The sequence below is a fragment of the Hylobates moloch genome, unplaced genomic scaffold, assembly GCF_009828535.3.
Source record: "Hylobates moloch isolate HMO894 unplaced genomic scaffold, HMol_V3 SCAFFOLD_1, whole genome shotgun sequence".
NCBI lineage: Eukaryota > Metazoa > Chordata > Mammalia > Primates > Hylobatidae > Hylobates > Hylobates moloch.
This window is the reverse complement of record NW_026652276.1, coordinates 125,055,776-125,079,746: the sequence shown is the minus strand read 5'-3', so window position 1 is coordinate 125,079,746 and position 23,971 is coordinate 125,055,776. Positions and strand designations below refer to the sequence as shown.

The 23,971-nt window shown below is 48.9% G+C and overlaps 1 protein-coding gene across 3 annotated transcripts in view; it reads right to left on the bottom strand.

Moving 5' to 3' along the window:
• Positions 1 to 23,971, bottom strand: part of GCK (glucokinase) — a 45,054-nt gene that overhangs the window by 3,767 nt on the left and 17,316 nt on the right. Inside the window, exons 2-7 of one of the 3 annotated variants that reach the window (XM_032758202.2) lie at positions 21,736 to 21,886; positions 5,273 to 5,435; positions 4,250 to 4,404; positions 2,958 to 3,077; positions 1,973 to 2,068; positions 1,764 to 1,863 (exon numbers count right to left, since the gene is read on the bottom strand). In XM_032758202.2, the coding sequence (XP_032614093.1) occupies positions 1,764 to 1,863; positions 1,973 to 2,068; positions 2,958 to 3,077; positions 4,250 to 4,404; positions 5,273 to 5,435; positions 21,736 to 21,804 (703 nt within the window). In that variant the 5' untranslated portion in view covers positions 21,805 to 21,886. The remainder of the gene's footprint in view (positions 1 to 1,763; positions 1,864 to 1,972; positions 2,069 to 2,957; positions 3,078 to 4,249; positions 4,405 to 5,272; positions 5,436 to 21,735; positions 21,887 to 23,971) is intronic. The other 2 variants (XM_032758203.2, XM_032758204.2) reach the window with 2 other exon arrangements.

The window sequence follows — 23,971 nt, the reverse complement described above, 5'->3', positions numbered from 1 at the left end:
GGCTGGAAGACCTGGGTTGCTTCAGTGGCCAGAGACAGCTTTCTGGGCTGTCCTCTTTCCTAACAGGCAACAGTAACACCTTCCCTGCCTGTTACCTAGGTGGTTGGGAAGACTGAGAGAAACAGTGTGTATCAAAGAAATGGTTGTGGGACGTTATCATTTTATCTATGTACCACCCTTGTTTTCTGGCACTGCCCATGCACATGTTTGAGGTTCTGTCATGAGTCATGTTTGGATGGCAACCCAAAGTGAGTAAGGCATGGTGTGGGCCCTTGAGAGCAGCCCAGAGGCTCCTGTAGACAATTCCGGATATGGAATTTTGTAATTTGCTGGCCCCTGTGCAGAGTGACAACATGGAGTCTTTTGTTCACAAGTTATTAAGAGTTTCAAACTGCTGACAGCAGAGCCTCAAGCTAGCATGACTGTGTGGGCTGCACACCCCCAAAGCTGTCAGGGACAGCAACTCAAATGCTAGTCAGTCGAGCTGCCACATAGGAATCAGGGCTCAGTGATGCCTAGCCTTCCAGTTTTTATTTATTTATTTATTTTTTTGGAGACAGAGTCTCACTCACTCCATCACCCAGGCTGGAGTGCGGTGGTGTGATCTTGGCTCACTGCAACCTCTGCCTCCAGGGTTCAAGCAATTCTCCTGCCTCAGTTTCCTGAGTACCTGGGATTACAGGCATGCGCCATCACACCCAGCTAATTTTTGTATTTTTAGTAGAGACGGAGTTACACCTTGTTGGCCAGCTAGTCTTCAACTCCTGAACTCAAGTGACCCGCCTGCTTTAGCCTTCCAAAGTGTTGGGATTACCGGCGTGAGCCACCTTGCCTGGCTGCCTTCTAATTTTTTATGAACAAACAGAAATCCAGACTTTGATGTGAATTCTCCTAATTTTCAGATCTTGGTAATTGTTATAAACATGTTTTTAAACACTGAGCAGAGTCAAGAGTGGATGTGGGGCAGATGTGAGCCGTGGGTCACTCCTTGCCACCTCTGCCCCAGGAGGGGTTATGCCTGGGCCCAGCAGCTGCAGCTTGGCTTGGTAGGAATTCATGTGGAAGTGTCTTGGGGAGCCCCAGGCAGTTCCGGAAGGCTGGGGGGATCACAGCCAGGCATGGCTGGGGCTCACGTTTAGATGCTGGATTTAAAGACAACGTTCCTTCTGAAAGGTGAAAATGGATGTAAGAGAAGTATAGAACCACAAGGCTGTGCGCACAGCAGATAACTGATCTGATTGGATTGCTCCTCAGTGAAGGCTCGTTATAATGACCTCCGGAACTTCTGAGAAAGGTCCGAGTTGGTGTGGAAGACCCCTCTGCTGGGAGGGGTGGACTGCTGCTCCCCTTCCTGGTGCCTGCCTTCACTTTGGGTGGGGGCAGGGGCGGGGCAGGCCCGTGGAAAGACCATTCGGGTAGAGATGGCACCACTTTTGCTTATCCTCTTCCACTTGGACCAATCTGTCCAGTTGGTCAATTTACCAGATAAAGTGTTTTAATTATAATCCTGATGGGCGAGGTGGATATGCATCTGGCATACCATCTGATGCAAGAATGTGGCATCACGGCGTTGAAATGCTTCCTACTATACACGGTGCTTCCATCTTGATACCCCAAGACCACCCAGGCTGTAGCGCCAGGCTCTGCTCTGACATCACCGGTTGTTAAGTACTTTGGTCCTCACCCCACAGGGCCCCGTGAAGCCTGTTGTACACAGGGAGCCCTGGCAGTCTGGAAGGGGCAGGGGTGCAAGGAGCCCTTACCCACGATCATGCCGACCTCGCACTGATGGTCTTCATAGTAGCAGGAGATCATCGTGGCCACCGTGTCATTCACCATTGCCACCACATCCATTTCGAAGTCCTGCCAAGAAGCACAGAGGCTGCAGTGCTGGGAGCCAAGGAGAAAGGCAGGCAGTGCTGGGGTGGGTGGCCCAGGGCAGCCCCCCCGGCAGGCACAGGTGCCCCCTCACCCCTCTCCGTTTGATAGCGTCTCGCAGAAGCCCCACGACATTGTTCCCTTCTGCTCCTGAGGCCTTGAAGCCCTTGGTCCAGTTGAGAAGGATGCCCTGTGGGGAGAGGGAGGCCTCGTGGCTGCTGACATATGCTGGAGGCAGGGTGCTAGGGCCTGTCACTACCTCCTGCCCAGAGCCATAAAAGTATGCACCCTAATTTACAGCTGAGGAAACAGGCTCAGAGCAGCCCCATAGCTTTGAGAGGTGTTGGGAATGATTCTCCTTGAATATCTCATATTTCTGAAGGGCTGAGTCCCAGCCAATTTAAGAATGTTGTACTGCACAGCTCTGAGACGTCATCCTAGAGTCAAAGCAGGGCCTGCGGGGAGCAGCTCTGTGTAAAATCAGGATTTCCCTCCTGCAAGGCACCCCACTGCATGCACAGGTGCCACCTGGCCCTCTCTGTCTCTGTAGGGACTGGTTCTTGGAAAACCACATGAGATGTTGCTCTGGCTGCTGCTTCTGCTGTGAGTGAGGATCTGGCTTTCTCCCTGACCCAAAGGTCTCACGTTTTATGTGTGTGCGTATATAACTGTGTGTGTGTGCATGCACAGATGTAACTGGCAGGCCACCTTGCTAGCTTGCCGGAAGGGTAGAATCTCAGTTCCTTCACATTTCTGACCCAGCTAGAGGCAGTGTGACATGACCGTGGCCTGCAGGTGACCCAGAGCCCGGCTGCCTGAGTTTGAGCCCCACCCTACTGCCAGCTGCTCTTTCCACCGGAGTGGGGTGATCACAGCTGGTGCCTCACAAGGCGCAGAGCCAGAATTAGCTAATGTGATGCTTCTTTTCCACAGCATTAGAGGTGGCAGGTGACATGGCCACAATTTGAATCCAGATCTCCCTTCTGAGCACAGGGTATGGGGGCTGCATTTGAAGGCAGAGTTCCTGTGGGGCACCTGTGCCTCCCCTCATCTGCCTTCTGCCCCTCCACCCGGCCAACCTTATCGATGTCTTCATGCCTCACAGGAAAGGAGAAGGTGAAGCCCAGGGGCAGCTTCTTGTGCTTCATCTGATGCTTGTCCAGGAAGTCGGAGATGCACTCAGAGATGTAGTCGAAAAGCTGGAAGATGCATGCCATGGTGACCATCTGGCATGGGGGTGCGCTGGCCGGCAGCCCTCCCAGGGGCTCATGCCAAGCTATTCCTCAGGGACACTGCACCACCTGTCCGCAGTTTCCCTCTCCTCTTCCACTGCTGCTTATTGGGCTCAGGCCCTAAGCTTCCTCCATGCCAGAGACCTGCTGACAGTGGCCCCCGGGACAGGGCAACACAGGGCAGGCTGGTCCCTGGCCTGGCTGTGCTCTGTCAGCCTAGCCCTCCCAGCTGAACCTTGTGAGGTCCAGCCTCAGGCCTGGCCGGCTATTCCTGAGGCTCCAGATGGAGGCACATCCTTGATTTCTGTCTCCAGCACCCGGAGTCTCCTTTTCTACTTCCAGGGGCCCTGGCCACCCATCCTTACTGAAGACCAGCCCCGACTCCCCTCACACGGGCCTCTCCACGGAACTGGATACTGCTGAATGCTCTGCTGACTGATCAGGCTCTTCACTGGCTGCTGGGGCCAGGGAGGTCCCCACACCATCCCACTGCCTTGATTCTCACCCAGCCCACAGACAGACTAGCAAGCTGCAGGGGTGTGAGGACGGGTAGCCACAGGCAGCCTCCTGCCTCCTGCCTCAGAGCCCTGCCCCTCCAGGAACTGGCCTTGGCCACGTGCTTGGCTGCAGCCAGGGCTCTAGCCTTGCCTAACTTCCCCTAGGCCTCATTCTGCTTCCATGTCCCCCGCACCCCAGTCCTCCCCATGGTCAGGGGTCCTTGCTGCCTGGGTAGACATTGTGATTGCTGTCACCCCACTTTCTGTGCATGCTGGTGGAGGGTGAGGGGTGGCCCTTGGAGAGGGGGGCAGTGCACTGGCTGCCGGGTCAGATTTCTCTTCTTACACATTGGCTTTCCCTCTGGTAAACTGGACAAGGTGTGACTGGCTGGGGTTCCTCTTGCCACTAACCCTTCCTCAGCCTGTTCCCCTCTCAATGCTGGCCAGATGCTGACTGTGGGACTTGGGGACATGTTGGCCAGTCCTGTTCACCCAGGCCTCCAGCTGCCTCTGAGGCTGGGTGGCCCTCCAGCCCCCGCTCTCCCCACCCCTGGTAGACAGGTGGCACGTCCTGTCAGGACTAGCTGGGCCCTGAGATCCTGCATGGCCTTGGACCCCTGCCCCGGCCCCTGCGCTGCTCACCATCTCAGCAGTGCCGGTCATGGCGTCCTCAGGGATGGAGTACATCTGGTGTTTGGTCTTCACGCTCCACTGCCCCTCCTCACCTTCTCCCACCTTCACCAGCATCACCCTGAAGTTGGTGCCACCCAGGTCCAGGGAGAGGAAGTCCCCGACTTCTAAAGGCATAGAGAGAAGTGTGTCAGCCTCAGGGGCACCCACAGGCTGGCCTTGGGCTGGGTGGGCCCCAGGTGACTGAGCCCAGATATTACAGAGAGGAGGAGGGAAGGCACAAGGGGACCAAGGGAGCTGGACAAGGGGCCACCAGACACCTGGGGACACCAGTGTCAACTGTGGAGGGGGTCAAGGTCAGCTGGGGAAAAGTCAGTGGGAAACTCCTGCCCTGGACAGAGTCACCGAGAGCCCAGTGACCAACTGAGGATCTGGTGCAATGGCCCAGCTGCAGAACTGGGCTGGAAGAGTTCCTTAAGTGCCCATGGGGAGCAGTGAGGTTTTTCTTTTCTTTTCGAGATGGAGTCTCACTCTGTCACCCAGGCTGGAGTGCAGTGGCGTGATCTCGGCTCACTGCAACCTCGGCCTCATGGGCTCAAGCAATTCTCATGCCTCAGCCTCCCGAGTAGCTGGGATTATAGGCATGTGCCACCATGCCTGGATAATTTTTGTATTTTTGGTAGAGACGGGGTTTCACCATGTTGGACAGGCTGGTCTCAAACTCCTGGCCTCAAGAGATCTGCCTGCCTTGGCCTCCCAAAGTGTTGAAATTACAGGGGTGAGCCACTGCACCTGGCCAGGAGTGAGATTTAAAAAGCCAGTTTTCCTGAGGTTTGCCAGCTCCAGGGTGAGCCCGAGTGCCCCAGGGCCGGACCAGAGGAGCCAAGGGTGAGAACTGGCCACACAAGTCGAGGACTCCATTGCTCCCCAGGAGATTCTGTCTCGGGCTGGCTGTGAGTCTGGGAGTGCCTGGGGCGCTTCTCCCAGCTAGGGCTGAGCCCACAGCTGCTTCTGGATGAGGAGCCCATGTGGTACCTGAGCCTTCTGGGGTGGAGCGCACGTAGGTGGGCAGCATCTTCACACTGGCCTCTTCATGGGTCTCCAGCCTCAGGCCACGGTCCATCTCCTTCTGCATCCGTCTCATCACCTTCTTCAAGTCCTCCTCCTGCAGCTGGAACTCTGCCAGGATCTGCTCCACCTGCACAGGGAGGGGGATGGGAGCAGCTGGGCTGGGGAGGGGGGTAGGCTGGGGACCTCAGGGTGGGGCTGTCAACAGGCATCTACACACCGAGGGCCTCACGGGGCATCTCCCCCACACGCCATGGGCCTCCTTCTGTCCTCTGACCCCGGGGTCAGGATGACCCATCATCTCAAACTTTACTACAGGTAAAACCAGCTGGAAAGTCAGAAGAGCAGAGCCTTGGACCAGCCACTCAACAAATGCAGCTCGCGGCGTGTTGGAGGGGTCAGCAGCAGAGGGCAGAGTGGCTTCTGTCCCTGACGATATCCCTGTGGCACAGCATCCTGTAGCACCCTGCTTCGTCCCTCAGGTCAGAGCCAGGGAAAGGAGGGGCTAACTGGGAGAGCTGGCGAGGTGGGGCTTGAGCCACCTGTCTGGAGGGTGCCAGGCAGCTGGCACTGCTGTCAGAGAGACCCAGTCCTCCTACTTCTGGGATTTACACCAGAAAATAAATGGGCCAGTCTGCACAGGTGTGCTAAGGGCCAGCCAGGAGTGAGCGTGAGTGTCTAGAAGGAGGTGTCTGCTGACTGAAGCCATCTGTGGCATGGGAACACTGGGCCACAGAATGAAGAAGGTCCCTATGCACTGATGTGAGAGACGCCTAGGCACACGAAGCTCAGATCTGATACTGCCACTCCCGCGAGAATGGACGGCCTGTGGTGTAGCCGCTCGCTCTCCACATGGCAGTGTGAGAACAGGCCGTGAGTGCAGATGTGACTCTGCCTATGCATCCCCAGCAAGCTGGGGTGTGGACAGCTATGTGTCTGTCCACTGGGCACCCTAGTGCTATTCATGGAGAAAAGGCCATGTTAATATGCTGGTTATCTCTGGGCAGTGGTGAGAAAAATAATCATAAGAATATTTTCATCTTGAATCAAAAAGAAAAAGGAAAGATCCTCTGATAAAAGCCATGGATCCATTCCACAAAAACTCACACACTTTTGCCCACAGTCTTACGCATAAGCTCAGAGGGTTGGAGATGCTCTGAATCCCAGCCAGGAGGCAACATGGCCATTTTCCTCTTCTTCCTCAGTTTTTAGAACTCAGATTTTTTTGGTGTGGGGAGCACATTGCGCCATGATTAGTCTAAGGTGGGCACAGCAATTCTATACTCCTCTTACTGATGATTGGTCTAGAGTTGGGCATTTCACCCAGTTCTGGCCAATGACAGGTGAAGGGAAGCCTGATTTTAGCAGAGGGAGGAGCTTCAGTGTCCCCCTACATTTGTAAACACAGCTGTCTAAGGATGTGATGACCAGCGCTGTGATAGCCACCCTGCAACCATGAAGAAACAAGGCCGGAGGTTAAAGCTGTTAGCATACTGCGAATGTAGGGAAGAGAGAGTAATGCCAGATCCACCCTCCACGTGCAGCTTATGGGAGCAGACGCAAACCACTTATGCCACAATGAGTCAGGTGTTTGGCTTCCTGCAGCCCAAAGCATTCCTAATAGATACAGATCTATAGTTAAGAACCATGTCTCTTAATGAAGCCCCACATGTAAAATTTAAACTCAGGCAAGGTCAGAAAGGGATGGGGCTGATACAACCCCAGATGGGGCTGATAAAGTCTGTGACAAAAGACACAGCATCAAACACCCATGTTGGCTGAGCAGGCACTGTTCTGAGGCTGTGAGCATGGGTGAGAGTGTATGCCCTCCCCGACCCCTAACCCTCCAATCCAACTGCCCCTGTGGAGCACACCCCTGGAGATGTCCTCAGGGCTCTGTGGAACAATCTAGGCTGTCCTCAGTGCCCCACAGCTACAATCTTTGCCTCCTCTGTCTTTCTTTCCTACACCCACCAATGTAGAGGATGCCAGGAACTAACTGTGAAGGCATCTGCCATTTGCTGAATTCTTCCATATGCCAGGCCCTGCATTAGGTGCCTCACATAGCAGCCTCACACACTATGCCCTGTCACCACAGCACCGGGGAGGAGGTGCCAGCAGCACCCATCTTGCAGATGAAGAAAGGCTTACAGAAGTCATTTGTGCAGGCACGGGCAGCCAGCACACCATGGTGAGGCCAGCACCCAAATCCACGTGCACAGTGGCTACTGGCAGGAAGTCCTAGGACCCAATGATAAGATACCTATGGGCTCTCAACAAAAGTGATGCTGCTCTTGCAGAGGTCCAGCCCTCACACCTGCCTGGCACTACCCTTGTGCCTCTCTCCAAGTGGCCCATCCTGGCAGCCACGGACCTGGACTCTGGTCCTTTGGCCCCAGGTTCTTCATGAGAGGAGCCAACATTTCAGTCTGAGGTCTTGGCGGAGGACAATGGCATGGAGCCTATGCCCAGGTGGCTGATCAGAGTGTGGCTGTATTGGCAGACAGTTGGGGCCCTTGAGTGATCCTTCGTTGAAGAACTGTGGGGAGAACTGGCCCAGCCCTTGGAGAATAAGGAGAGCTAGGTACAAGGTGGCTGTTGTTTCTCTTATCACATGTTGGGAGGCTGGGCCCTGTAGGGTGTCGAGGAGGCTCAAGTCTTCCCCCTCTGTATCAAGGCCCACGTGTGGCCCTGCCACTGACTGGGTGAAGTCCTGGCTCTACTGCCTTCTAGGCCAGAAAGTTCTCCCCGAGGAATCCCGGCATTGCATGATGTCAAACTGATACCATCTGTTCAGAGGGCAATTTGGAGTTTCTCTAAGTTTAACTTTGATCTGACAGTTTCTCTCCTAAGAATCTGTTCTGCAACAAGAAGGCTGCAGGCATTTCCAAGATACACAGGGGGGTGTCCTCTTGCTGCAACAGTGAGGACCCCCATATTCACCATTGGGGACTTTAAATCAACGCCAGGACACTTACCGCAGGGCCTCCTGTGGCCTTTCCCATGAAGGAGACGTATAGGCACAAGTGAAAACGTGAGATGGGACCTGAGGTAGGACCTGATCCCATTTCTGTAAATAAAGTTGGGTCTGGCCTGTGAATCTGATTTGTTCTGTATAATATTCTCCAAAGCTTAAATTCGCTGCCACCACTTAAAATCTATTTAAAATAGAGACACTTTTACACAAAAATCTGGATTTCTGTAAAAGTAGGTCTGTATTCTCTGTGGGCTGCAGGGAAGCAGGGGACATGGGATGGGGGAGCCTGTCTCTCCACAGTGGCAGAACCAGCCAGGGTCTCCTGGCACAGGGCTCTTATCTGGGCCCTGCCCTACCCAGATGCTGCAGGGTCTCTGCATTGTCCACACTGCAGGGCCTATGAGGACCCCTCACACACTTCCCAGTGGGCATGGGTTGGAGGATAGATGCTGTCAGCTTCTGAGGCTGCAGTCACCAGTAGACCTGGGGGTTCGCCTCTCATGTGGGGAGCATCCTCCAAAGGTGAGCCTTGTTCTTGGTAGGTGCAAGCCCTTTCCTCAGGGTGCATCTGGGCCTGCAGAAGTTCCCCTCCTGGTGCAACCCCAGAGGAGGAAGCTCTGACCCAGCTTGGTCTCACAAGCCTGGGGGTTTCGTTGTGGAGCAGAGGTTGGCCTCACAGACTCCCAGGACAAGCCCGATGGCAGGGACTGAGGCTGATGCACACTTCCTGTGTGCCAGACCTGCTCTGGGCACCCCTCCCTATTATTGCTACAGCCACCCTGGGACATGGGTACTTTTATTATCTCCTTTTTTTTTATCAGTGAGGAAACTGGACACAGAGGTACAAACCCTTCCCCAAGCCCACAGAACCACGGGCCACAGAGGAGTTTGAACCCAGGCGCTGGCTCCAAGCTTTCCTCTCACCCAGCCAGGCTGCATCCTGCCCGACTTCAGGCCCAGCACCGAGCTGTTCCTGGTGCCCAGACCCCAGCTACAAGTGTCTCTGTGGCGAGCCTCATGCTGGGTGTCTGTGCAAGCTTACAGGGCTTTCCCAAGCAGTCTAGGAAATGTGGTGGTATCTGGGGAGCCCTGAGAGCCTGGTCCCCCAGGTGTAGCCTCAGAAGAAGAGCACAGACAGAGCCTGTCCCTCCCCCTGGCAGCCTCTGGGAGGCAGCCCCAGCCGGCTTGCAGAGGTTTCTCTTGCTGACCTCGCCTGAGAGGTCACAGGACACATAATCAGGGCCCACGGCCAAATGCACAACTTTTCTTGCCTGAGGACACCCCCACACTCCCTGCAGGGCATCTGACCCTCATCTCTTCAGCAGATGCTCACTAAATGCCAGGTGCGGCACAGGGCACAGAAGCAGAGTTGACAGCGGGACCAACCCCTCTCAAGGGCAGGGATCTGCAGGAAAGAACCTCAGTCAAGCTGGGGACAGGCTCGGGGGTGAAGGAATGGGGACAGATGAAGCAGGGTCGAGGTCGGGCAGCTGCTGCCAGAAGATGGGAGCAGGGGACCTGCACTGAGCCTGGAGCAGAGGTGGGGAGGGAGGGAGGGAGTGAGGCTGAGCTGTGAGCAGCAGGAGGTGAGAAGCCTGGAGGCGCCGGGCTGCAGAGCAGGGGCATCTTGGGGCAGGGTGGAAGCAGGGCATCAGGCTGTCGTAACAATCCCTGCACAGAGATGGTGGGCGCAGGCTTGGTGAAAGCAATGAGTCTAGACTTATTCTGAAGAGAGGTGGGAGGGGCTGAGGAGAGGAACAGAAGGGCCTGGGAAGAAGAGGTTCCATCTGACCTGGGAGTTGGTTTGTGGGAGTCGGGATCTTGGTCTGGGCATGTTAACACATCTGCCAGCCAAGGGGCGATTTGTTCCAAGTAGCAGTTGGCCATGTGAGGCCCGAGTTCAGAGGAGAGTCTGGCTGGAGAGGTAGATGTGGAGCCATCAGTACAGAGACGGTCCTTAAGGCCACTGGCCTGGACATGGTCACCAGGGTGTACAGATTGGATAGCAGTGGGAGAGGCGGAGCTGGTCGGGCAGGGCTGCCAGGGGCGGGATGCTGTCCCTTTTATGCAGCTAGCAGTGCTTTGTGACCCCACCTCCAGAACGCAGTAAAAAAGGCAGGATGCCTTCTAGTGCCGCCTTTGGCAGATGTGGACTGAGGACTGTCTATTCCAGCACTGGGAGGGGTCGGCTGGTGGAGCTGTGGGTTCCTGAGGACACGGCCAAGGGCCAGGTGAGTCCCTGGGCAGATGCTGCAGGCCTGGGGGCTCCAGAGCCCATCTGAGTGCCAGATGTCCAGCTGTAGACTGGCCCCCTCCATTCCTGGGCCCTGAGGTGGCTATGTACACAGAAGTGAGTGACCTTGGGCTAGTGACCACATTCTCCTGAGGGACAGAATCCCCGATCCACCAACCCCTGGAAATGCCATGCAGAGCCCCCAGAGAGCCAGACAGCCCTGGGCAGCCAGCCAGTTTCCCCCCATAAAAGCCCCAGGCCAGGCCCCAGACACTGGTGTCCTGGGTCACTGTTAGCTCCAGGAATAAGTACCCTAGAGCCCCTCGAGAGGCTGGACACTGGGTAGCCATAGTGAGGAGGGGTGGTGAGCGGGGGGCCAGCGGCAGGCACAGCTGCCCTAACCAGGACCCCCAAGGCCCAAGTGCCTCCTTCCAAGGTGCCCCGAGCCTGCTCACCTTCCCTGCCCCCAGCCTTGGTTTTGGTAATCTGCAAAACCAAGGGCCCTGCCCTGGGGGCTGCTCTCCCAGTGCAAAGTCCCTAACTTTGGTGTGACCCTTACCAGAGTCAAGGCTGTCTGGGCCTGGCTCCTTGTGACATCCATCGCCATCTCTCCGAGGGGCTAAGAGGTAGATGCTTTGGGAGGCAGAGATGCTCCTGCCTGCTGAGGCCTAGCACATGGTAGCCTTGGAGCGTAAGGCCCGCCTGTGGCAGCAACGGCTGCTTGGATGGAGAGCTGCCTGAGGCTGGCAGCCCAGGGCTTCTGCACTGAAAGGGCTCAGCCTGGCGGCTGCTCAAATACTCTGCCCCCTGCCATGGGGTCAGAGGCAGGGCCAGAAAGGGAGGGGAGGCCCCTGTGGGGTAAGAGTTGACAGGGCCGTGGGGACAGAGCCATGGGGCAGCTGGCCACACTCTGTGAACACGGGGTAGGGATTGCTGCCCAGCAGGAGGGGGTGTGCAGAGCCAGCCTACCCATCTTCCATTCCTCAGCCTTGTGAGGGCAGAAAGTCACCAGGCTGCCTTGGCCACAGAACACTTATTGAAATGCCCTTGGACAAGGAGGGGGCCCTAAGGGGGTCTGGCCCGCGCCGGTGCAGGTCTGGACTTGCTCTTGGAGGCAAGGGGATCCCTGTGGATTATCATCTGCAGAGAGGCTCGATTTGCATTTCATATAATCCAGGGGTCTGTATGGAACTTGGGGAAGGGGTGGTGGAGGAAGGTGGCCAACTGATCAAAAACAAACAAAAAACAGGGTATCGTTCTTAATTTTGTGACTGCAAAGTCCAGGCCTCGGGCTTGCTTTGGGTGCCTCCATGGGCATAGACAATGACTCCCGGGCTCTGGCCCAGGCCTCTCCTTGGGCTCACCTGGGAGTGACATCTGCATGCTATGTACTTGCTGGCACCTGCCAAAGCCTGCTAAAATTAGCTGGAGCTGGCAAGTGGGTCGGGGTATGGAGGGTGGCTTGTCAGAATGCCAGGGGTCTCTCGCCAATGGCCAGAGTGATCACTCCCAAGAAAGCCCTTGATACAATTGATCCCTTTCCCAAAATAGAGCAGAGATGGCTTCATCAGACCTCATGTGACAGGCCACTGACCCCCACAGCCCCCAGCTCTGAGCTACTGTTTGCTCATGGGGGCAGGGCTCACACCCAGGTTTGGAGTGGCACTGGGGCCTTCTGGTTCAGCCAGGCCAAGAAGCAGCTACCCAGCGAGACTTGCCCTTCTTCTGGGCCAAGCACACACACAGGGGAGGAGAATCTAAATTCAGTTAAGAAAGGCTGAGGATGTGTACAAAGGCTGAAGCTGAGGCAAGTGGGCCCCCTTTCTTGGTTGACTGAACTGCCAGTGCCCTTTCTAGCCTCTATTTAGAGCAACAGGCACCCCCTAGAGTTCCTTTCTGGGAGCCACCTGCTGATATTCATTGGCAGCCATGAGGCCAGAAAGGGGCCCAACACCCCTACTTCCCCACACTGTGTAATTCTCCAGGACCAGATTCTCATGACCCATGCCAGCCCTCCTGGGCACCCACCCTTGTCCTGTCTCAGTGCCTCCTCTTCAGGATAAGGGGTGACACCAACAGGTCTGTACTGCACTGGAGTTGAGACTCATTGTAGCAGGAACAGTTCCTGCTTTCCAGGAATTTTGGAAGGGCAAGCCTGTCCAGAACCTGTCCAGAGAAGAGGGGCCAAGAAGGGGAGGGCCTCAGAGATGATGGCTTATGGAGGATGCCCAGGATGTGCTTAGAGTCTTCAGTAGCTCAAGGGCTGTCCCGAGGAGGATGGATGAACATTGTTTCTGCTTAGAGCTTTCTGAAAAGACAGAACTGTGCAGCTGTGGGCTAGGATGTCTCAGTAGATAGTGAACTCCCCATTTAATGGGGAGAGAAAGACAAGAGCAGAATCAGAAGAGACCTTACTCTATGTCCCAGTGGTACCCCCATTTCTTAGTTGCTTAGGGTTCTGATTGACAGACATGACTTGATTTTCTTTTTCATTCATCAAAAGAAAATAATATGACAAGTTTGGTGATGGATATTCAAGATGATTAATTCTACTATCAAAAAATGAGACACAACCCACATATCCAACTACAGGAGGTTGGTTAAATAAATTATGCTACACTTATATGTAGTCATTAAAAATGGTAAGATTCATCTGCTGCTATTGGCATAGAAAGATGTTCATGACATACTGTTGAAAGGGAATGTGTAGCCACCCTTGAAGCTGGCCTTCAATTAGCCCTGCTTCTGGTATTCACCCCATGGTATAGTCCCTTCCCATGCATAATAGGTCTAGCCTGTGTAACTAATATGATAATGCAGAAATGGTGGAATATGACTTTGGAGCCTAAGCCAGAAAAGACCCTGTGGCTTCTGCCTTGTTCTCTCCTGGACTGTTCCCTCTGGGGGAAGCCAACTGCTATGCTATGAGGATGCCTACAAGAACTCTGGGAAGATCCATTGAGAAGAAGCGAAGCCTCTTGCCAATACACAGCTCCAACTTGCCAGCCATGTGAGTGGACCACTTTGGAAGCAGCTCCTCTGGCCCCAGTCAATCCTTCAGGTGATGCAACCCCAGCCAACACCTTGACCTCAGGAGAGACACCAAGCCAAACCACCCAGCTAAGCTGCTTCTGAATTCCTGACCTACAGAAACTGTGTGAGATAACAAAGGTTTGTTGTTTCAAGCTACTATGATTTTTTTTAAAACATTTTGTGAAATAAAATTTTGTTATTACAGGACAAATAAGTTTAGAAACCATTTTCTATCTTTTAGCATATGGTCCAGATACAGGACAGTGTCATACCACATTCTTGTCATCATAATACATGGAAAGGTGAAACCACTAAGTTTTGAGGCAGTTCGTTATACAGCAATAGATGACTAATACAGGGGAAAAACAGGAAACGTAGTATGATCCATTTTTGTCATATATATGATATAGATAATATATGTATTGGGAGGAAATATACCAAAATGGTGACAGTAATTATCTTGATGGTGGTATGAGTGATTTTAATTTATTTTCCTTTTTGCTTATCTGTATTTCCTACATTTTATGCAGTAAATGTGTATTGATGGAGTAATATTTAACAATGAAGTTAAAAAAAGAAAGGTCGAGCCTTATCTGCCATTTTGCACAGAAGCAAGCCCGGAGGCCCAGATTCTAAAGGATAGAGGTTCACAGTTAAATGAGCCAAACTGCTAGACCCCATATGCCACTGGGAAATATATTGGGAGCCAGGAAGCCAGGGAACCCAAAGTGTCTGCCCTTCCACCACTGGCCTGTTCCCTGATACCCTCAGTACCAGCTGGGCACCAAGTGAGGGCACACTGATGCAACAGGGCCTGGAGGTCAGCATGATGTTGCAAGTGTTTGCTTACAGCAGGGTAGACTTGAGACTGGCTGTGCTAAGGGGCAGGCTAAGGGCCTGGTGAGTGGGAGGGTGTTAGGCAGTGGCTGATGGCCAGGACATCAGGGAAAGAGGCAAGGGGAGAGGAGCCGAGAGACAGCAGAGCATGCCAGGATCAAATGACTGCAACTAGTGTGTGCCCTGTGGTTTCCACATGCCAGGGGATGTGCTAGACCCTTTAGATGGATTGAAACTGGCCTGTGAGTTGAAGGCTGTCATTTTATATGCAGGGAAACTGAAGCCTGTGGGAGTTAAGGGATTTACTAGGATGCAACAGCTATGAGCGACTTGGCTAAGATTCACCCATGGGTCACTCTGACTCCAGGATTGTTAACAGTTTGGTCTTCTTGACTAGATGGGGAGGGCTTCAGGGTCAAGCATATGCTGGGGGACAGGAAATATCCTTTGGGGCTTCTTCCACACTGGAGATGTTCAGAGGCTTCAGCTGAAGCCAGTGGAGGTGGACACAGTGGTAGCCACAGAGGTCAGTTTTGCCCCAGTGTTTGCCTCTGTCAACAGATAGAATGGAGCCTGGGGCTGGGTGTCGGGGATAAAGCCTAAGGCTAGCACTGTTGGGGGAGAAGAGCAGAGCAGGTGCAGGGAGTAGTCCTGTGCATTGCCTAGGGAGGGGTTGGGAGAATCATCCAAGACTCTCTACTGAGAGGCAGGATAACACTGCGGTAACACAGAACTGTAGGATCTCCAGCCTGAGTCTGAAGACTGGCTTTGCCACTCACTGGCTCTAGGGCCTTGGGCAAATTCCTTAACGTTTCTAGGCCTCAGTAAGGGGCAGGCAACAATTCTACTACCTCACAGGGCTGTTGAGAGGATTCAATGGGATAATGCAGGTAAGGCTCTTGGCACATACAAGTTGTTCAATAGTTTGTAGCTATTGTTGCTACCAAAGGATGTTTTAGCCCTTGGGTCAGAGTTTAAGACATGGGCTGTCCCCAGCTCTTGATTTATGGCAGATCTAATGCCAAACTCCTACCCCAATGCATACTGATTATTTCTGTGTTTTAAGGAGACAGACTAGGTGGCATAGTCTCTTTGATGCTAGTCCTACAGTAAATCAATGAAGCTTTTTGTCTGAAAAGAGTTACTAGGGAGTGATGTCATGAAGCTGGCAATGTAGGAAACTTCAGGAATTGGTTCCTCTATCTAAGCAACCAGTAACTTAGGAAAGAAAAAAATCCTGTAAGAGTCAACTCTTTCAGAATTCTGGAACCTGATTGGACACTTACAGCAACCATGGGAGTGCTCGATGAAGGGAGAGGCATGCTGATGGCTCATAAGTGAGTGGTGTGGGCAAACCAGCTACCATCCTGCATTCTTCAACATTCCTGTGGCCACGTGGACAGTAACTGTGTTCCTAGAGCAGCTGGCTGGAGCAGGAGTGGGGAGAAAGGACCTTGTCTTCCAGAAATTTGGAGAATCAAATTTCTTTTGTTTATCTGGTGGTTCCCTGAGGGTTCAGAATGGAGCTTGCCTTTGTTTCTGCTCCTTCAGGCAGCAGCAGCCTTCCAGGTGGCATCTATCAGAAGATTTTTAGAAAGGTACATGCTGGGTTTTTTGTTTCTTGGGTTTTAAAAAAATCTATGCATTTAAGGAATGCTCTTCCAGGTCATAGGCTGACTGCAGAGGCACCAGAACAGAAACATCAGTGACCAGACACAACAGGGAATACATACTTTGCAAAAATAGTTTGGAAAAGCCACTATACAAATGGACAACTGCAGCCCTCAACAAACAACAAAACCAATCTCAAAGGAGGGGAAGAATCTGGCTTCAGAATTACCACATTGTACTACTCAAAATGTTAAGTTTTCAACAAAGTATTACAAAGCAAATAAAGAGGAAGATATGGCTCTCTAACAGGACAAAAATAATTTAAAAGAAGCTATCCATAAGGAAGTTTAGACATTGGAATTACTAGTCAAAGACATTAAGTCAACTGTCTTAAATATGCTTAATTAACTAAAGAAAACCATGGACAAAGAACTACAGGAAATTGGGAGAGCAATGTATGAACAGATGGGGAATGACAATAAAAAGAATTTATTAAAGAGGAACCAAATAGAAATTCTGGATCTCAAAAGTACAATACTGAAATTAAAAAGTCACTGGAGGGGTTAAATGGCCAATTTGAACAGGTAGAAGAAATAATCAGTGAACTTGAAGAAAAGGCAATTGAAGTTAATCCAGTCTGCAGAGCAGAAAAAAAGAAAGAAGAAAAATGAACAGAACCCGAGGGACCAGTAGAATACCATCAAACATACCAACTAAGTATATGGGAGCTCCAGAAGAAGAGAGATGGAAAGGGGAAGAAAAAGATATTTGAGAAGTGGTGAAATAATTTCGCAGATTTGGTGAAAGACAAACGTACACATCCAAGAAGCTCAATGAAATCCAAGTGGGATAAACTCTAAGAAATCCACACTGAAACACATTACAGTCAAATTGTCAAAAGACAAAGACAGAGAGAGAATCTTGGAAGCAGCAAGAGAGAAATGACACATAGCATACACACCAAGGATTTGCAATAAGTTTAACAGATGATTGATTTCTCATTAGAAACCAAGGAGGCCAAATGGCAGCTGTAATAATAATTACACTTTAGGCCAGGCATGGTGGCTCATGCCTGTAATCCCAGCACTTTGGGAGGCCAAGGTGGGTGTATCACTTGAGGTCAAGAGTTCGAGACCAGCCTGACCAAACATGGTGAAACCCCGTCTCTACTAAAAATACAAAACTTAGCCGGGCATGGTGGCGGGCACCTGTAATTCCAGCTAACTCGGGAGGCTGAGGCAGGAGAATTGCTTGAACCTGGGAGGTGGAGGTTGCAGTGAGCAGAGATGTGCCACTGCACTCCAGCCTGAGTGACAGAGGGAGACTCCATCTCAAAATAATAATAATAATAACACTTTAATAATAATTGAAGTGCTGAAAGAAAAAAAAACTATTAACTAAGAATCTTATAGCCAGCAAAACTATTCTTCAAGAATAAAAAAGAAATTAGACATTTCAGATAAAGAAAACCAAAGGGAATTAATTACTGGCAGGCATGCCCTATAAGAAATGCTAAAGGGAAACATTGAGGCTAAAATGAAAAGACACTAAGTAGTAATTCAAAGATATCTGAAGACATAAAAGTACACTGTTAAATGTCACTATATAGGTAAATATAACAGCAAATATTAATGTAGTTTTTGTTTGTGATTCTTGTTTTCCTATATGATTTAAAAGGCAAATGCAGAAAATAATAATAAGTTTATATTAGTGAGGATATAATGTATGAAAACATAATTTGTGGGAATAACAATATAAAGGAAGAAGGATGGAGATATATAGGAGTAGAGTGTTCATATACTATTGGAACTGTTATTCAAACTAGCTTCTTATAAGTGTAAGATGTTAATTGCCATCCTCAAGGCAATCATTAGGAAAATAACTAAAAAAATATGAGAAAGGGAAAGTGACACAGGCCTCACTTGGCCATGCTACCTGCTGCGGGAGATGGCCCACCAACCCATGCTGCCCAGACCAAGTCTGGCTTGTGCACTGGTTCCTGAGTTCTTGTACCACACCCAGGAAGAATGAGGATATGCTGACAATCAAAGAGGGAGCAAGGCGAGAGTTTCATTGAGTGATGAAAACAGCTTTCAGCAGAGAAGGGATACAGAGGTGGTCCCCCTACCTGAAGGTGGCAAAATGCCCCCAATGTGGCTGATTCCAGGGTTTTTATGGGCTCAGAATCGGGGAGGGACAGGCCATAGGTAGTATTGGAAAAGGCAACATTCGATTGGTCAAAAGGGATTATTTGGAGGGCAGGCAAGCAGGAATGGAAGTTCTCACTCTGGATCATGGGTTTCATTTGGGACCAGCAGTCTGGTCTTTCAGCCTTCAGGCTATTTTTTGGCTTGAAAGTGGGGTTTCATGGGGGACAAGCTTCTATCTGCCAGGCATTTGGCTGCCTGCTGTCGCTATCAAAAGGAGAAAATAATCAAAATGTAACAACACAGGCACAAAATCAAGACATAAAAAAAAAAAATCCAGTAATGGAGGAATTGAGAAACTTAAAAACGTATAAGACACACAGAAAAAAAAATAGCTCAGTGGTAGAGGTAAGTCCTTCCTAATCAGTAATTATTTTATATATAAATAGATTAAACTCCAATTAAAAGGCAGATATTGGCAGAGTGAATAAAGAGAACATTATCCACCTATATGCTATCTACAAAAGGCTCACTTTAGATATAAAGATAGAAGAATTTGAAAGTAGAAGGATGGAAGAAGATATTCTATGAAAATAACAACCAAAATGAGAGTTGTGGTGGCTGTATTATCAGCCCAAATAGATTTTAAGTAAAAAAAAAAAGGTCTCAAGAGACAAAGAACATTATATGTTGATAAAAGTTTTGATCCATTAAGAAGATATAAAAATTATAAACAACAGAACAACAAAATGTATGAAACAAAATTTTGCAAAATTGAAGGGAGAAATAGAGTTCTACAATACTAGTTGGAGATTTTAGTACACTACTTTGTTTTTTGTTTTTGTTTTTGTTTTTGTTTTTTCTCGAGACAGAGTCTTGCTCTGTTGCCCAGGCTGGAGTGCAATGGCGCGATCTCAGCTCACTGCAACCTCTGTCTCCTGGGTTCAAGTGATTCTCCTGCCTTGGCCTCCCGAGTAGCTGGGATTACAGGCATGTGCCACCACGTCCAGCAAATTTTTTGTATTTTTAGTAGAGATGGAGTTTCATCATGTTGGCCAGGCTGGTCTCGACCTCCTGACATTGTGATCCACCCTCCTCGGCCTCCCAAAGTGCTGGGATTACAGGTGTGAGCCACAGTGCCCGGCCACTACTTTGAATAATGGATTAAACAACTAGATAGAAGATCAATAAGGAAGGAGAGGACTAGACCAATACTCTAAACCAATTAGACCTAACAGACATACAGAACACTCTGTCCAACAACAGCAGAATGTGCATTTTTCTCAAATGTGCATGGAAATTCTCAAGGATATTTTAGTCACAAAACAAGTCTTAGTAAACGTAAAAAATTTGAAATCATATAAAGTATCTTTTTGGATCACATGAAATAAAACTAGAAGAGAATAACAGAGGGAAAACTGGAAAACTCACAGATATATAAAATTTAAACAAGACACTTTTAAACGACTCTCAATTGCAGGGAGGGGGAGAGAGAGAACTCAGATTATTAAAATCAGGAATGAAAAAATGAAAGAGTCGACGTTATTACTGACTTTATAGAAAAAAAAGGATTATGAGAGAATACTATGAACAATTTAGTATTGTTTGTGGCTTACCGAAGTTAGATAAAATGGAACTGTAACTTACGTAAACTTGGATAACTTAGATGAAATGGAAAAATTCCACACATGAGCTACTACAACTAACTCAGGAAGAAACAGAAAATCTCATTAGACTAATAACAAGTAAGGAAATGGAATTAGTACTAAAAAAGCTATCAACAAAGAAAATCCCAGGACCAGATGTCTACACTAGTAATTCTACCAACCATTTAAAGAAGAATTAACACCAGTTCTCTCAAATTCTTCCAAAAAATAAAAGAGGAAGTAACGCTTCCTGATTCATTTCATGAGGCCAGCATTGCCTTGATACTGAAGCTAGACAAAGATGCTACAGGAAGAAAAACTACAGAGTAATATTTCTTGTGAATATAGATGCAAAATCCTCAACAAAATACCAGCAAATAAAATTATTCAGTATTAAAAATTTGTTTTTAGTGATGAGATCTTACTCTGTTGCTCAGGCTGGAGTGCAGTGGTGCAATCATGGCTCACTGCAGCCTCAACCTCCTGGGTTCAAACAATCCTCCTGCCTCAGCCTCCTGAGTAGCTAGGACTAAAGGTGCACAACCACCACATCAAGCTAATTTTCTTTTTTTCTTTTCTTTTCTTTCTTTCTTTTTTTTTTTTTTTTGGGATGGAGCTTTGCTCTTGTTGCCTGGGCTGGAGTGCAATGGCATGATCTTGGCTCGCCGCAACCTCCATCTCCCAGGTTCAAGTGATTTTCCTGCCTCAGCCTGCTGAGTAGCTGGGATTACAGGCATGTGACACCACGCCTGGTTAATTCTGTATTTTTAGTAGAGACGGGGTTTTTCTATGTTGGTCAGGCTGATCTCAAACTCCCGACCTCAGGTGATCTGCCCACCTCGGCCTCCCAAAGTGCTGGGATTACTGGTGTGAGTCACCACTCCCAGCGCTAATTTTCAATTTTTTGTAGAGATGGGATCTTGTTTACTTGCCCAGGCTCTTCTAAAACTCCTGATTTTAGGTGATCCTCCCACACCAGCCTCCCAAAGTGTTGGAATTACAGGCATAAGCCATTGCACTCAGCCTCTTCAGCATATCTTCAGGTTATGGTTATGGATTATACACCATAACCAAGTGAAATTTATCCCAGGAATACAAGAATAGTTCAACATGCAAAAATTAATGTAATGTACTACAATAATGGAATAAAACCAAGAAACTACATGGTCATATTGATTGATGCAGAAAAAACATCTGACAAAACTCAACACCCTGTCGTCATTGAAACAAGAAGAAAATTTCCTCAACATGATAAATGTCATATATGAAAACCCCATAGCTAACGTCATACTCAATGGCAAAAGACTTAAACTTTCTTCCTAAGATAGGAACAAGAGAAGAATACCCACTTTTGCCACTTCTTTTCAACACAGTACTGGAGCAGTTAGGGAAGGCATTTCTAACCAAAGCAATTAGGGAAGAAAAATAAATAAAAGGTATCCATACTGGAAAGTGCTATGGAAAGAATGTGTCCCCTCAAAATTCATATATTAAATCTGCTGTGTGATGATATTAAGAGGTGGGGCCTTAGAAGGTGACTAGGTCATGAGGGTAGAGCCCACATAAAAACAAAAAGAGCCCTTATAAAAAGAACACCAGAGGCCAGGCACGGTGGCTCATGCCTGTAATCCCAGCACTTTGGGAGGCCAAGGTGGGCAGATTACGAGGTCAGGAGATCGAGACCATCCTGGCCAACATGGTGAAACCCTGTCTCTACTAAAAATACAAAAATTAGCTGGGTGTGGTGATGGGTACCTGTAATCCCAGCTACTCGGGAGGCTGAGGCAGGAGAATCGTTTGAACCAGGGAGTCAGAGGTTGCAATGAGCCGAGATTGTGCCACTGCACTCCAGCCTGGTGACAGAGTGAGAATCTGTCTCAAAATAACAAACAAACAAACAAAAACAACAAAACAAACAACAAAAAAAAGGAATCCCAGAGAGCTACCTTGCCTTTTCCACCATGTGAGGACACAGCTAGAAGGTGCCATGTATGAACCAGAAAGCAGGCCTTCATCAGACAGTGAATTAGCTGGTGCCTTGATCTTGGACTTCTCAGCCTCCAATTTATGGCATTTTGTTACAGCAGCCCAAATGGACTAAGACAGAAAGAAGGAAATAAAACTATCTTTATTTCAGATGACATGATCTTATGTAGATAACCATAAATAATCCCCCAAAATATTTGAGCTAATATTTGAGATCAAATTGAGCTAATAAGCTAATTCAGCAAAGTTGTAGCACACAAATATCAACACACAAAAATCAGGGTTTTTTTATACACTAGCAACAAATAACCCAAACAGGAAATTAAGAAACAATTATGTGAAATTAGGGAACACTTCACACAGTCATTTAGGAATCCAGGCTTCTTCTACTTTATGGCTCCACCTGCCCCCTAAAGCCTCATCATTATCTGCAGCTAGCCCAAGGAAAGGTGAGAAAGAACATGAAGAAGCCACCCTCTTCTTAGGAGCCTACACCCGGAAATGGAAATGGTATATGTTGCTCCACTGAAATTGCATGGAGACATCTCACTGCAAGGGAGGCTGAGAACTACAGAATAGCTGGCCAGCTGTTGCTGGCATTGTCATCACTGTGGACAAAGAGGACATGGGTTTGGGTCTAGAGCTAGCAACCTCTGCTATGTTCACTGGATTCCTAAATGACTGCGTGGAAGAGAACCTCCCAGCTGATGAAAAACTGCCTTTGGCTATTATATGGGCAAGAAATACAATTCTACTATGTAACTCTATTTCATGTTTTGCTGTATTGGTTACTGCAGTGAAGTGTTCCCTAGTAACTACTCAGAATGATGGTATCAATGACCAAAAATACGTTGGAAGGGGATACTGGATCACTCATTATTCAATGTTTCTTGAGAACCTAATTTGTGCTTAGTCTGAAGTTAGAAAAGTGTTTAGTTTTTAGTTTCCAAGGAGATTACCATCTAGCAGAAGAGACAAATGAACAGCTTAATACAACCAGATACCAGCAAAGCTACAGCGTCTCTGGGGACATAAAGAGACTGATAGGTTTCATTTTGTTTTGTTTTCTGAAGGCAACAGAGCAGGATTTCTTTGATGCACTAGGGGGAACTGGCCAAGAAGGGAAGGACATTCCAGATAGAGAAACCAGCAGGACAGTGTCAAGGGTGTTTAGAGAAACACAAATATTTGAGTGGCTCGGACTTAAGGCACACCAAGGGAACACCTAGCAAATGAGGCGAGGCAGACGAGAAATAAACAACAGAGGGGAAACCAAAATATTCTGTCTGCTCAGAAAGAGAAAAGTGCTGCTGTAAATGGCATTTGGGCCAAAGGGGAAATCTGCATAGCATTACAGACCATTTATAAATGAATAACCATGAATGTACAAAATATTAAAAGTATGGCTAATAGCCAAAGCTGTCTCAGAGGAACATTTACGCCCATAAAGGCACTTACTATAAAGTAAATAGGAGCTGGGCATGGTGGCTCATGCCTGTAATGCCAGTACTTTGGGAAGCTGAGGCAGGAGGATCACTTGAACCAAGGAGTTTGAAACCAGCCTGGGCAACATAGTGAGACCCTGTCTCTAAAAAAATAAATAAATAAATAAATAAATAAATAAATAAATAAATAAATAAATAAAATATTAGCCAGCTGTGGTGGTGTGTGTCTGAGGTCCCAGCTACTCAAGAGGCTGAGGTGGGAGGATTGCTTGAGCCCAGGAGGCCAAGGCTGCGGTGAGCCACGATTGCACCACTGCACTTCAGCCTGGGCTGTCGAGCGAGACCCTGTCTCAAAAAAAAAACACAATAAAATAAATGGGAAATCAATGAGCAAGATTTGGTAATCTAATCAAATATAACAGAGAAGACACTAATAAACAACTATAGGAAATGGGTGATTTTCAAAATATAATAATATAAATTATCAAAATTGACTCAGGAGGACAGAAAAACCTGCACAGATAGATAACAGTAGAAGAAAAGTTAACAGATGTGGAAAAATCTTCCTCTAACAAGAGTATCAAGTCCAGCTAGTTTTTTTTTGTTTGTTTTTTTTTTTTTTTTTGAGACGGAGTCTTGCTGTGTTGCCCAGGCTGGAGTGCAGTGGTGCTATATTGGCTCACTGCAACCTCTGCCTCCCAGGTTCAAGCAATTCTCCTGCTTCAGCCTCCCAAGTAGCTGGGATTACAGA